General features: G+C 43.8%; 1 protein-coding gene across 2 annotated transcripts; it reads left to right on the top strand.

The window, feature by feature from the left end:
* The first annotated feature begins 1,434 nt into the window (after positions 1-1,434).
* Positions 1,435-12,312, top strand: LOC129840724 (gap junction alpha-5 protein-like). 2 transcript variants are annotated; one of them, XM_055908845.1, is made up of 2 exons: positions 1,435-2,196; positions 7,576-12,312. In XM_055908845.1, exon 2 carries the CDS (start codon positions 7,607-7,609, stop codon positions 8,819-8,821), a length of 1,215 nt encoding a protein of 404 aa, XP_055764820.1. In that variant the 5' UTR covers positions 1,435-2,196; positions 7,576-7,606; the 3' UTR covers positions 8,822-12,312. The 2 variants fall into 2 exon arrangements, with proteins under 2 accessions (XP_055764820.1, XP_055764821.1); XM_055908846.1 differs by lacking the exon at positions 1,435-2,196 and adding an exon at positions 5,549-5,994.
* The last annotated feature ends 479 nt before the right edge of the window (positions 12,313-12,791 follow it).

A 12,791-nucleotide genomic window follows, 5' to 3' on the forward strand; every position in this document is an offset into this window, starting at 1 on the left:
ACTCCAGACTAGACAATCACCTAGCAGGAAAACTCATGATACCAAGAAAACCGGCTAAATGTGTACCCTCTCGGACAGATGTTTTGTCACAAGTCTGAACATCACAAAGCTGTTCTTTCTGATTTGAGGTTGGAGAAGAAGGGGTAAATAAAGGCCTAGCACCCACAGGAGACAAACACTCTCTCTGTGTGGTTACGATTGAGCTCCTCTGGCCATGCTGATTGGTCGACAATGACTGACATGACAGTTGATGCTATAAACCTGATTTTTTAGACCAACCATGTGCTTGCCTGAAAATTTCTCCATGGTCCTTTGTGAAAGGCACATTTGTTTTTGTAGAAGGAATAATTGTCGTCGAATCATGCCAGGGCTGTAGGCGATCAGTTGAATTTTGAACGGTTGGAATACTGCAGCTGTCCATATCAATGCCAGAACACAGCCTATATTCTGATTATTTTAAAATGTGTTCCAAAAGGTTTCTTTGGCTGTCCCTATAGGAGAACCCTTTTTGGTTCCAGGTAAAACCCTCTGTGAAAAGGGTTCTACCTGGAACCCAAAAGGGTTCTACATAGAACCAACAAGAGTTCTCCAAAGGGTTCTCCTATGGGACAGCCAAATAACCCTTTTAGGTTCTAGATAACACCTATTTTTCTAGGAGTGTAGGGGAGACCACGGGCGTCAAGGGTTTCACTGGTGTAAGTACAATATTACAAGGCTGATATGATAATGTCTCTAATGTTGTCTTGATGTTAACATTCAACAGCTTACAGGCCATTTCTACAGTTACCACTGTACACTCTCTCAGAATAAAAGGTGCTATCTAGAACCTAAAAGGGTTTTTCGGCTGTCCCCATAGGAGAACTCTTTGAAGAACCCTTTTTGATTCCCCATTTTGGGTTCTCCTATGGGGACAGCTGAACCAAAAAGGGTTCTCCTATGGGGACAGCTGAAGAACCCTTTTGGAAACCTTCTTTCTAAGTGTGTACTTGCTTATAGCCATAAGGCTGTAATGATATTGCAAACATGCCTTGCAAAGCAATCAGTAAAACCCAGGAAGTCATGGAAAATCAGGTTGTAATTTGGTTACTTGAAAATAGATTGCATGAGCCCCTCTCTTTCGCTCAGTCTGTGTGTGTGTGTGTGCGTGTGCGTTGCACTCCTGTGTGCGTGTGTGTGGGTCTATGTATGGTTCAGGGAGCAGAGACAAAATGGGAGTTAGTGGCCAATGTAGAATTGCCATTGTGTTCTAATACAATCTGACTTCCCCTCCTGACCTGAGATATTCCTCTCTCTAGAATAGATTACCAGGCAGGCAAACCGAGGGCATTGTGGGCTGAGAGAGAGAGGAAGGCAAAGGAGGAGGAGGAGAGGAGGAGGAGGAAGGGAGGAGGCTATTGGAGGGCTGCCGGGTGCTGGGTATGGTAGGAAGGACAGGCCACAAGTGATGTCTGGTATTTCTTCCACTGCCACCATGCTTAAGGCTGCATTTCTGCCCGTGGTCTGTTTAGTAATCTCCTACATTACAAACAGCTGCTCTTGCTCATCAGCCTGAGGTCTGTGCCCTCATCTACTCCGTCCGTCCTCGAAGTCTGCATCACCAGTCCCTCTACCCTGATCTCTGCCAAGGAATGAAAAAAGAGAAAGAGAGGGAAATAGTAATTATAGTTGACGAAAACATTTTAGTTTTCTTACAGTTGAAAGATTCTGTTTTCTTCCGCTGATCATTGACAGATAGTGGATTTGATCCCTCAACACATCAAGCCAGCTGGTGAGAGACTCAATTTTCTAACCCAGAGGAGAGAGATAAACAGCTTTCTGTTTGGACTCTTTTTGAGAGACTCGACATTGGGGGACAAACCCAGTCATCTTTAGCCAGGACACTGAAAGAGACTAAGTTTTCTGCTTTACCCTGACACACACAACTTTCTGTGTCAAGACAAGACGAGCAGTCTTCTGTCTGAACAGAGACACACCCTAGAAAGAGAGACCAAGACCTCTGGATTTCACCCTCTCAGGGACAGCTTTTTGCCTTAATACTGAAACGGAGACTACGACTGTTCTAGTACAATATTCCTTACCCCTAATATTGAGAGTCCTTCACTTTTCTTCCCTGTCACCTGAGCACTGAGAAAACCTTTCTGCATTTTCATTTTTAACAGAAAAGGCACCAGCCTGGTCTAAGCAGCTGAATCTCAGGTAGAGTAACTGTATGTGTGTGTGCGTGTGCGTGTGCGTGTGCGTGTGCGTGTGCGTGTGTGTGTGTGTGTGTGTGTGTGTGTGTGTGTGTGTGTGTGTGTGTGTGTGTGTGTGTGTGTGTGTGTGTGTGTGTGTGTGTGTGTGTGTGTGTGTCTCTGTCTGTCTGTCTGTCTGTCTGTCTGTCAGTGGTGGAAAAAGTACCCAATTGTCATACTTGAGTAAAAGTAAAGATACATTAATAGAAAATTACTCAAGTAAAAGTGAAAGTCACCCAGTAAAATACTACTTGAGTAAAAGTCTAAAAGTATTGGGTTTAAATATACTTAAGTATCAAAAGTAAATGTAATTGCTAAAATATACTTAATTATCAGAAGTAAAAGTACAAAATATTTTTTATTCCTTATATTAAGCAAACCAGACAGCACCATTTTCTTGTTTTTTAAATATACAGATAGCCAGGGGCACACTCAAATACTTATACATCATTTACAAATGAAGTATGTGTTTAGTGAGTCCGCTAGATCAGAGGAAAAAGGGATGACCAGGGATGTTCTCTTGAAACGTGTGTGAATTGGATCCTTGTCCTGTCCTGCTAAGCATTCAAAATGTAACTTTTGTGTGCTTTTGAGTGTCACGGAAAATGTATGGAGCACAAAATACATGATTTTCTTTAGAAACGTAGTGAAGTAAATGTAAAAGTTGTACTTAATTAGTACTTTAAAGTATTTTTACTTAAGTATTTTACACCACTGGCGCGTGCATGTATGTGTGGATGCATGCCTTGGACAACACATATAACTTTACATTAGCAGTTTCTAAGCCAGCATAGATCTGTAGCATCTGCCGTGACATTGAAGGATTAAGCCTTGTTTTTGTTAGTACTGAAATATTATCCGACCTGTCAGATGAATTTGAGATCTAAAGTTGACTCTTTCAGGCCAAGGGATTACAGCCGAAACATATTAAAGCAGTTTATAGTCAACTGCTCTGGCATTGCCTCCAAAGACAAAACCATCCTTGTCTTTTAGACTTTTTGTTTGTGCTTCTGGTGATCATGCCAGCAGCACCGAGCAAATCGGATGATAAACCAGAGAGCACATGCAAGATAAGTGACATGAAATCGAGCCGAAAATAAAACAAACATGACATAGGAAGGAAAAGAGCAGCAAGCCAAACAATATAGAGAGCAGGAGAAAGTCAAAATAGGGAAGTCATACTTTCTCAGAGCTTAGACTATTGTTATTAATAATGGGTGGACCCTTATCCTGATGTAATCTCTTAATATTACATTGTCCTGTGACCTTGAGGCGAAATGTGGCCAACAGTATTCAATGGGCTTCGAGTGACATGAAAGAATGGTGTTGGAGGCTGAAAGGAAAGGAACCATGATGTCAGACTAACTCTGAGACATCCATAGTTAGATGGTTCTGATGCCTTTGTACACACTATATATACCTTTCTCATTAATCTTTCGTAGAAGCAGTTGACTTTAGACACTAAATAAGTTGCTTGTTAAATAATTAAGCTTTGAATGATTAGTGGCAATTATTCAATCAAAGCTAATTCTCCATATTGTTTAAAGATATAGGGCTATGCTCTGTGAAATTACAAAATGGTCTTAGGTAGTCTCTTAAAAGTAAATAAGTAAAAGGGACTGAACGATTCAGGAGTCCATTACCGTCATTGGCCAGACTTCTAAAAGTCAAGTAAAAGTGTGGAATTGCGAATAGACTATAAGGATAGGCTAAAGATGATCCAAACGTCCAAACCCTTTAGTCTGTAGCTCCCAGGTGGCAATAACTGGGAGTAAATGGTGTGGGTGTCTACCAAGACATAACATAACAAAGTCATGGCTGCTTTACTCTACAATTACAGTACCTCTACGGAAGGCTATCCTTCAGGTGCCAAACTTCAGTAAACCCTGCTGGAGAGATAGTTCACCTTTTTGAAGTTTCATCTTATTTTCTACTTTCAAATGTGAACTATCCCTGATGGGAATATTTTTCATTTGTGACTAACTGGTCTGTATGAAGATTGATTATATAATAACTTATTGATGAGCAGTGTGGGAAGGTAAAGGCCCCAGTGGACTGTCTCCCCTATTTCAAATTAGTCATGAGGCTAAGAGTCAAAATCATCTATCTTGCTGTGACTGACCTAGAGGGACCATACTGTATGTATGCCATGACCTCCAGAAATGTGGAAATCGTGTTTGGTGTGGAGTGTACAGCAATCAAGCCACATTGTGTAGATCTAGACAACATGGGTCTGCGAATGATTTAATAAATAAAAAAATCTTTAACCTTTCTTTAACTAGGCAAGTCAGTTAAGAACACATTCGTATTTACAATGACGGCCTAGGAACAGCAAGGAGCATAAGAGTGAGAACAAGAATGATAAGGGAGTCAAGGAGCTTTGGGACTATCATTATTTGGTTAACACAGACACAAGACAAAATGTAGAATAAAGGATTTCCTTATATCACAGAACAGAAAGAACCACCCTGTCCTCTCCTATCAGGTGTCACAGACTGTTTTCAAGGTATTTCCCCCTTCTCTCTCCATTCAAAAGCTGCCCTCAGTATCAAGAGCACAGGAATATAATTGCCATAAGGGACATTCCAATTTAAGTCAATGTTCTGTGTAGCCATGAGTGTGAAATTGCCGTGGTCTGACGGGCTTTGTCCATTCTAGTATTCCTATTTCTATGGACTCCAGACAAGCACCAAGCACTGTAAAGCGAGCATCATTGTTCTCCTTCCCGAGGTTAACAACAGAAGGAGCAGGGCGGAAGGGCAGAGGGAGCCCCTTCTTCCTCCCTAAAGTACCCCCAGCTGCCAAGACCCCAGTCAGGTACATTGTCCTGGTGCTGATCTAGTAAGACGGGGCCTGCAAAGTGCCAACAAGCACTGAGGAAAACCATAATGAGCTGGTCTGGGGTATTTATTTTTTATTTTGAACACTGACTGCTTGGCCTGCTTGGTGTGAGAAAAACCGATGGAAGAGTTTTTTCTCAAAGAGCAGAGATGAGCTTTTCTGAGACTCGTTTTCTTGAGTACGGGCGATTTCCTTTTAAGCGCCTTGGCAGTAGGCAATCATATTGTTTGACATTGCTTCCTCGACTGCCTAGGGGGAGACAGGATGGCGACCAAGACCCCTCAGACAGAAATGTAAAGGGAGGTGAGTTTCTATGGGAAGTGAGTCGGTCTCAATGACTGTTGTCAAACTGATTTATTAAATAGACGTGCACCAGCAGTAAAAACCATTCTTCCCCCTAGAATAAATTCCAGGTTATTTTGCCATGTTTGAATAACCGTTTACATAAACCAATATGGACCAGTATTAATTATATTCTGTCTTATAAAAAATGACTTTCCACTCAACCATAGTTCCCACAACTTGCCTGAGGTCACTGTCATCTGGCCACTAGAGCGTAAATCGTCCTCACACACAAACTACTGGTCTGCTGTAGATAAAGAAGGGAAACCCTATTGCCCCGCTTTCCCTCTTCCTCAGACACACACACATGTGCGCACACACATGCACTTACAGACACACACACACAGTCTAATCAACACCCTCACTTGAGCTTAAAGACCACTGATCCTGCAACTCCATACTTTCCATTGGTCCTGCCCTTCAGGAGAAGTGAGGGAGAAAGAGAGGGAAAGGGCTACAAAGTTACAGTAATACACACTCTCGTCTAGAGAGAAAGACTGAGGATCTATACAGTCTGAAGAAAATACAGCCTTCAGTGCCAGATGGATTTTAGTCGAAGGAAGTTTAAATGTCTCTGCTGGTAAGACTGAACACAACTTCTTAGCAGTGAACGCAACCTTAACTTGAACCACTTGGTCTGTACAACGGTAATTATCGTACTGCATAGCTTGTCAAACATCAAGCTTGCATAGCTGTCTTTTTACATATGCTATTTAGTTTAATAAAGGTTTTCTCTGTGTGCCTACTGTATGAAACTAAGTACTATGAAAAGTTGTTCAATAGACACTACTTAAGTTTATCCTTTGTTTGAGTGTGAGTGGGGGGAGTCTGGAGTACACACGACTGTACTGTCTGTGCTGATGGAGCCGATGTGGAATTGCCAGCTGGTGAGCTGTGTGTGCTAGTAGTGTTCAACATAGAAGTAGCTGTTTCCTTTGCTCTGCAAGGGCCAAGGCTTTGGTATCGGGGCAGGTAACGCTGCTAGTTCGAGTGCAGATGTAAAAGAGCTGACAGTAGAGTTCATGGGGTGATGAAATGGTAAAGCTCCGGTGTTCATAAGTTAGACCTGAACAACCACCAAAAAGAAGAACACTTTCCTATACTAAAAATAATATAGTTATTTACTGTATATTGTCATATGACCATATGACGTCTGTTATTGGAAAATGCTTTTGAGGGAACGGATCCTTTGGAAATGTCTTGACTCAGTTCTGAGACTGATTAATTTCTATCAACAGAAGCAAAGTGCATTGATGTATTAGTGCTTAGCTCTTTATTCATTTAAAAAAAATTTTTTTAACATCTTACCAGTCACCACTTCCTTATTGATTTTGTTTGTTTTCAATGTGTCAAGAAATACGCACCACCAATCTCTGGCCAAAGGAAATGTAAATCAGTATGTCTCACTCTTTCCCAGGCTAAGTAATGCAAAGATAAGCCCCGTGACATGTTTATTTCTGTGTTTCTGTTGACTTTAGACTTCCTTAAAACTGACATCCGATTTCCCAGATTGCTGGGCCAGGCAGGGCTGTGGGAACATACTTGGCTCAAACTAGGTCAGTCTACTGAGCCCACTGTGGTCACACAGGGGGGAAAAGTCTATTAATGTACCCACTCCACAGCCCCAAATACATCGCCTGGTACAAAACAGCATAGAATCGTTAACAGCATCACTCAGTAGAGTACAGCACAGCATTGCTCAGTATAGTACAGCACAGCATTACTCAGTACAGTAAGGTACTGTACACAGAGCAGCTCAGCACAGCACAGAATACTTTGGTGTAATGAAGAGAAACTTGGAATCCAGCCACAATAATAACACAAGTCAACACTGCATGACACAAGTGTGACAAGTCACAAAGTGTGACAAGCCATGAAGCAGAATAATCAAATGTCCTGAAAAAAGAAACACAAATAAAATATCCCACAGAACAACAGCACTTTCATTCAATGCAGAAATGCAATTCATGTATCTATAAGTGCAGTAGATCGTAGTTAACGTGGTCCCAGATCTGTTTGTAATGTCTTTCCAACCCCTGTCGTCAATGGCATACCAGTGACCATCGGAGTTGGAAAGACAACGCAAACAGATCTGGGACCAGGCTAGACGGTAGTTATAGATGGTGACTGACTGGTCCCTGACCGCTCTACTCTCTCCCAGGCCGTTCCAGAGGTGTGGTGTGTGACGGGTGATGGCCGACTGGAGTCTCCTGGGCAACTTCTTGGAAGAGGTGCAGGAACACTCGACGTCTGTGGGCAAGGTGTGGCTCACCATCCTCTTCATCTTTCGTATTCTCGTCTTGGGCACGGCCGCCGAGTCGTCATGGGGCGACGAGCAGGAGGACTTCACCTGCGACACGGAGCAGCCCGGTTGCGAGAACGTTTGTTACGACACGGCCTTCCCCATCGCCCACATCCGCTACTGGGTGCTGCAGATTGTCTTCGTGTCCACACCGTCGCTCATCTACATGGGCCACGCCGTGCACACGGTGCGCATGGAAGAGAAACGCCGGCGCAAGGAGCAGGAGGACCAGGGGGGAGGGGACGGGGAGGAAGGAGGAGGGGAAGGCGGAGAGGAGAAGCATTATCTGGAGCACGGGGAAGACAAGGGGGGAGAGTGCGGGAAGGAGGGCAGCGGCATGGGCAGGGTGCGTCTGCGCGGGGCGCTGCTGCAGACTTACGTGTTGAGCATCCTGATCCGGACGCTAATGGAGGTGGTCTTCATCGTGGTGCAGTACATCCTCTACGGGGTCTTCCTCAATGCCCTGTACGTGTGCCACAGCCGGCCCTGTCCACACCCGGTTAACTGTTACGTCTCGCGGCCCACGGAGAAGAATGTGTTCATCGTGTTCATGCTGGCCGTGTCGGGCGTGTCGCTGTTTCTCAGCGCCGTGGAGCTCTACCACCTGGCCTTTAAGCAGTGTCAGAGGTTTCTGAGGAGGAAACGACAACAGCAACAACAACAGCAGCAACAGCTGCTACAAGGACGCACGCCCTCAAGTGCCACGGTCATCACCGCTGAACCTGACAGCCCACCCCGTCCATCCATGCCCTGCACCCCGCCCCCAGACTTCAGCCAGTGTGTTAGCTCTTCCCCTCACACACACCCCATGCACTCCCAATCCCACCCCCATCCTAGCTGCCCCCCCTTCAACAACCGGCTGGCCCACCAGCAGAACTCAGTCAACATGGCCACTGAGCGCCACCGTGTTGTTCACAATGACCTTGAAACGGAAGACTTCCTGCACGTGACCTATGAGGGGCACGCCGACACGCCCAACGCCTGCACGCCGCCCCCTTCGCTGCTCCAAAACGGCTTCCAAAATGGTTTCCTGAAGGACAAGAGGCGTCTGAGCAAGACCAGCGGCTCCAGTAGCCGTGTGCGACCGGATGACTTGGCTGTTTAGCCCCAATTCCCAACACACACACTGTCCCTGGACCGTTTCAAACACACACACAAGACTGGGATGACTATGACTCATCTGTTGTGGGGGACTAATTTGAACACTGCATGGCACAAGTCAACGAAGTCACAAAGTATCACAAGTCATGAAACGTAATACTCGAACTAATCAAACACAGCTGTAGAGGGGTTAGTGCCTTCATATTTAGCCCTCAGGACTAATCCACTAATGTGACTGTCTGAGACTTCTGTCTGACTGCGTCCTAAATGGCACCCTATTGCCTATATCGCGCACTACTTTAAACCAGGGCACATATAGCTTTGGTCAAAAGTAGTGCACTATATAGGGGAATAAGGTGCCATTTGAGACAGAGACATTGACTCTGATTGCTGTCACGGAGTCTCTCCCTGAGAGACAGGGGGGCCTTGTGCCAGACCTGAGAATGAGTGGGTCACTGCCACACTATCAGCTCTGTGACACTGACTGGCTGCTGGGGACAGCTAAGTGGGACAGATGACAGCCAGTCTGTTACTCAGAGAGAGAGAGATATGTGAAGGATGGCTGCCTGTCAGTGACCGACAAACGCAACGCGTAGACGAATGCTCTGCGTGTGTCAGCTCGCTCTCTCTCACCGCATGCACACGAACACGAACACACACACTACTTTTACCAGAGGCACGCAGACACTTTCGTCGGCATACAACACAAACATACAGACACACCATGTGAATCCTGATGTTGCCATCACTTCCCACCAGAGATCCAATAGGACCTACAGGGATGACCTACAGGGATGAAAAAAAATATTTTCTTGTGTACTGTGTGTGGTTAAAGAGAGACAGACAAACTACAACCTATTCTGATCAGGGCTTTATTTATGTGGAGCCATCATAGGTTAAAGCAGACATCACACGCTTCCCAGGGTGTGGGGAGGACAGAGTTCGTAGTGCATAGTTCAGATACCCTGACTGACCTGGTGCCCCGTTTCCCAAAACCATCTTCAGGCTAAATTCATCGTTAGAACCTTCGTTGGAGCATCATTATATCTCAGAGCTTTTTCTCAAAACCATCGTTATTAACTTTGCATTTGAAAACGCTCGTAATCTAACGACTGCCTCAGACAACTCCTAGAACAGCTAAGTGCGTCAGATGCTTTTTCGCCCTCCCTCGTCACTTTATACACACAAATCTCTGCTAAATTTTGAATCGCATGGTTTATATGTCTCTGTGACGCCGATGACTTCAGAACAAAGTCGACTAGAAATACAAAGATGCCGATGTGTTTGCAATTGATACAAACAAGTGACAAATACGCTTCAAATGAAAACCGAGATGACTGCATTAAAATATAAACAGTAGGCTGCAGGCCTATTTTAATAATGTTGAAAGACATTTAATGTTCAATCAATTGAGTTCTATTTTGTTCAGGGGCACAACTTTGGTTTTAGAAGTGGGGGGGACATAATAAAAAATAAAAAAGTTTTTATCCAGTCAGATATACACTCAAAACAGCCTACCCGACCGCTCGGAGGAGTCCGCATGGTCCTAAAGCACAGCGTTGCATCGTTTTGTATCATATTCCAATGATATGGGGGGGACAAAAATGCAATTTCGGAATGTAGGGGGGGGGGGGGCGCATGTCCCCCATCCCCAGTGAAAGTTGCACCCCTGATTTAGCTACTTGTAGGCTACTGTCAGTATTTGACTCAATATATTCCCTGATGTGTGTGGGCAATGATGTGCCAAATCGGTGATTTAGTGCATTTTCATTGGGTAAGCATTATTCATAATAAACTGCCTCAATAGGAGCTGTAGTATTGTGATATAATGATAATGTTAAGAAAATATTTGAATGGAGAAAGCTGATCCGAGACCAGCGCTCCTTTTCTTTCGAGCCTATCAGTATCAATGCTCCAACGACGCACTTTGCGACCGCTCTCTCTGCGTGGTGTTTTGGCAGACGCATGTTACATCTTCCTTCTGTCGTTGTAGGAAAGATGCATCATTAAAACACTCCTAACCCAAACCGGCTGCGCGTGTGCGCCATCGTGCGCTATTGTGCATAAATGTATTTTGCCCCCCCCTACACCAAACGCGATCACGACAAGCAGGTTAAAATATCAAAACAAACTCTGAACCAATGACATTAATTTGGGGGCAGGTCGAAAAGCATTAAACATGTATGGCAATTTAGCTAGTTAGCTTGCACTTGCTAGCTAACATTAATTTGTCCTATTTAGCTAGCTTGCTGTTGCTAGCTAATTTGTCCTGGGATATAAACATTTAGTTGTTATTTAACCTGAAATGCACAAGGACCTCTACTCCTACAATGAATCCACACATAAAACGGCCAACTGAATCGTTTCTAGTCATCTCTCCTCCTTCCAGGCTTTTTCATCTTTGAACTTATATGGTGATCCATCTAAACTTTCATTGTATTACCACGACAACCGGCAACAAAGTTCGTCTTTCAATCACCCACGTGGGTATAACCAATGAGGAGATGGCACATGGGTACCTGCTTCTATAAACCAATGAGGAGATGACTTTCAGCGTGATATGCGTCAGAAATAGGAACGACTTCTATTTTAGCCCTCAGACGCTCGTTGGCGCGCACGAGCAGTGTGGGTGCAATAATTGAATAACATGCCGCTCGCGCACGCAACGTGTCCGGTCTGGTCAGCATGATGCTATTGGAAAACCGGGCAGAGACCTTGAACGTGATCTTGCCAAACAAGTGCCTGTCTATTGTCAAGGAAATACCATTTTAGTGCATCACTGTCAGCTCGTGAGTTAGCAGACTGAAGAGTAAGCCAGAAAGGAATTCTCTTAATTTTTGGAAAGTCATTCCCTTTCAGAATTAGCAAACAGAAGGGCTGATATATATATATATATATATATACATATAAAATAGGAACTAGCTTTTTTATCTGGCAAAGTATGTGGTCGAAAACTGAAATAGTTTTGCACTGGTTTACTGAATCTGTGTGTATAGTCTTTTAAAAAATCTCAGATTTACATTTTGAAATGTTTAACTAAATCTAAATAAGAATTAACCGCAAAAAGTTGTCTAGCTAATTTTCAACACATCTTTGTTTAATGTGAATTATATCGTATTGGGGTGGTGTCATTGCAATCACATTTTTGTCAACTTTGCACTTTAGCAAAAAGCAATGTGAAAATCCGGCATGCCGGCCATATCTTTAGTGTTACAAATGTTTTCATGTTCATTTTGTATATAAAAGTATATATTGTCTGCCGTTAGAAACACATTTAACCGTGTCACATGATAGGAATTTGCAAGCTAAGTCTTATCTACTCATGTTTTAAGTATAGCGATTCTATTTTGCACACTGATGACAATAATGTTCACTGTTCTATCTGCACTATATTGTATATTGACTGTGTGTACGTAAAGACAGCAGATTCTCTTCGCATTAAGACAAAATGTAAAACGAGCACAAACTCAATATATACATCCCATATGTACCATGCACTGTATTTGACTGATATTTTCAGACCTATGAACACACCTCATCTGAGATAATTGTTTTTAACTGGCCTCTTATCGAGCAACAGGGTCAATCATTTGAGTTTCAGTATCAGTATCCATTTGTCCTGATCTTTTATAACCCCTCGTTATAGCCATATTTAATCTGTGTGTATAAACCAGAGGCATGAATGCCAGGCTTCACAGCTGCAGGACACACTTACCCTCTCTAAAATTAGTCGAGGGCAAAGTCCCCTTGGCCAGGCTGACGGACCAGGCTGTTCTCTGGAATGCTGGGTAATTATAGTGCCTTGGTGGACATTCGGAGCCAGAGGAAACCTTGAGAACTGATTCCCAGTGTTTTATACGTTTTGATAATAGGCTAGGGAACTATTCCAACGTTTCCCAGGGCATGGTCTGGATGGGAGCCAAAGAGAATTCCCTGGGGGTTGGTTAACTTACATACAATGAGTATGTATGGAC

This window comes from Salvelinus fontinalis, chromosome 41, assembly GCF_029448725.1.
Source record: "Salvelinus fontinalis isolate EN_2023a chromosome 41, ASM2944872v1, whole genome shotgun sequence".
NCBI classification, from domain to species: Eukaryota; Metazoa; Chordata; class Actinopteri; order Salmoniformes; family Salmonidae; genus Salvelinus; species Salvelinus fontinalis.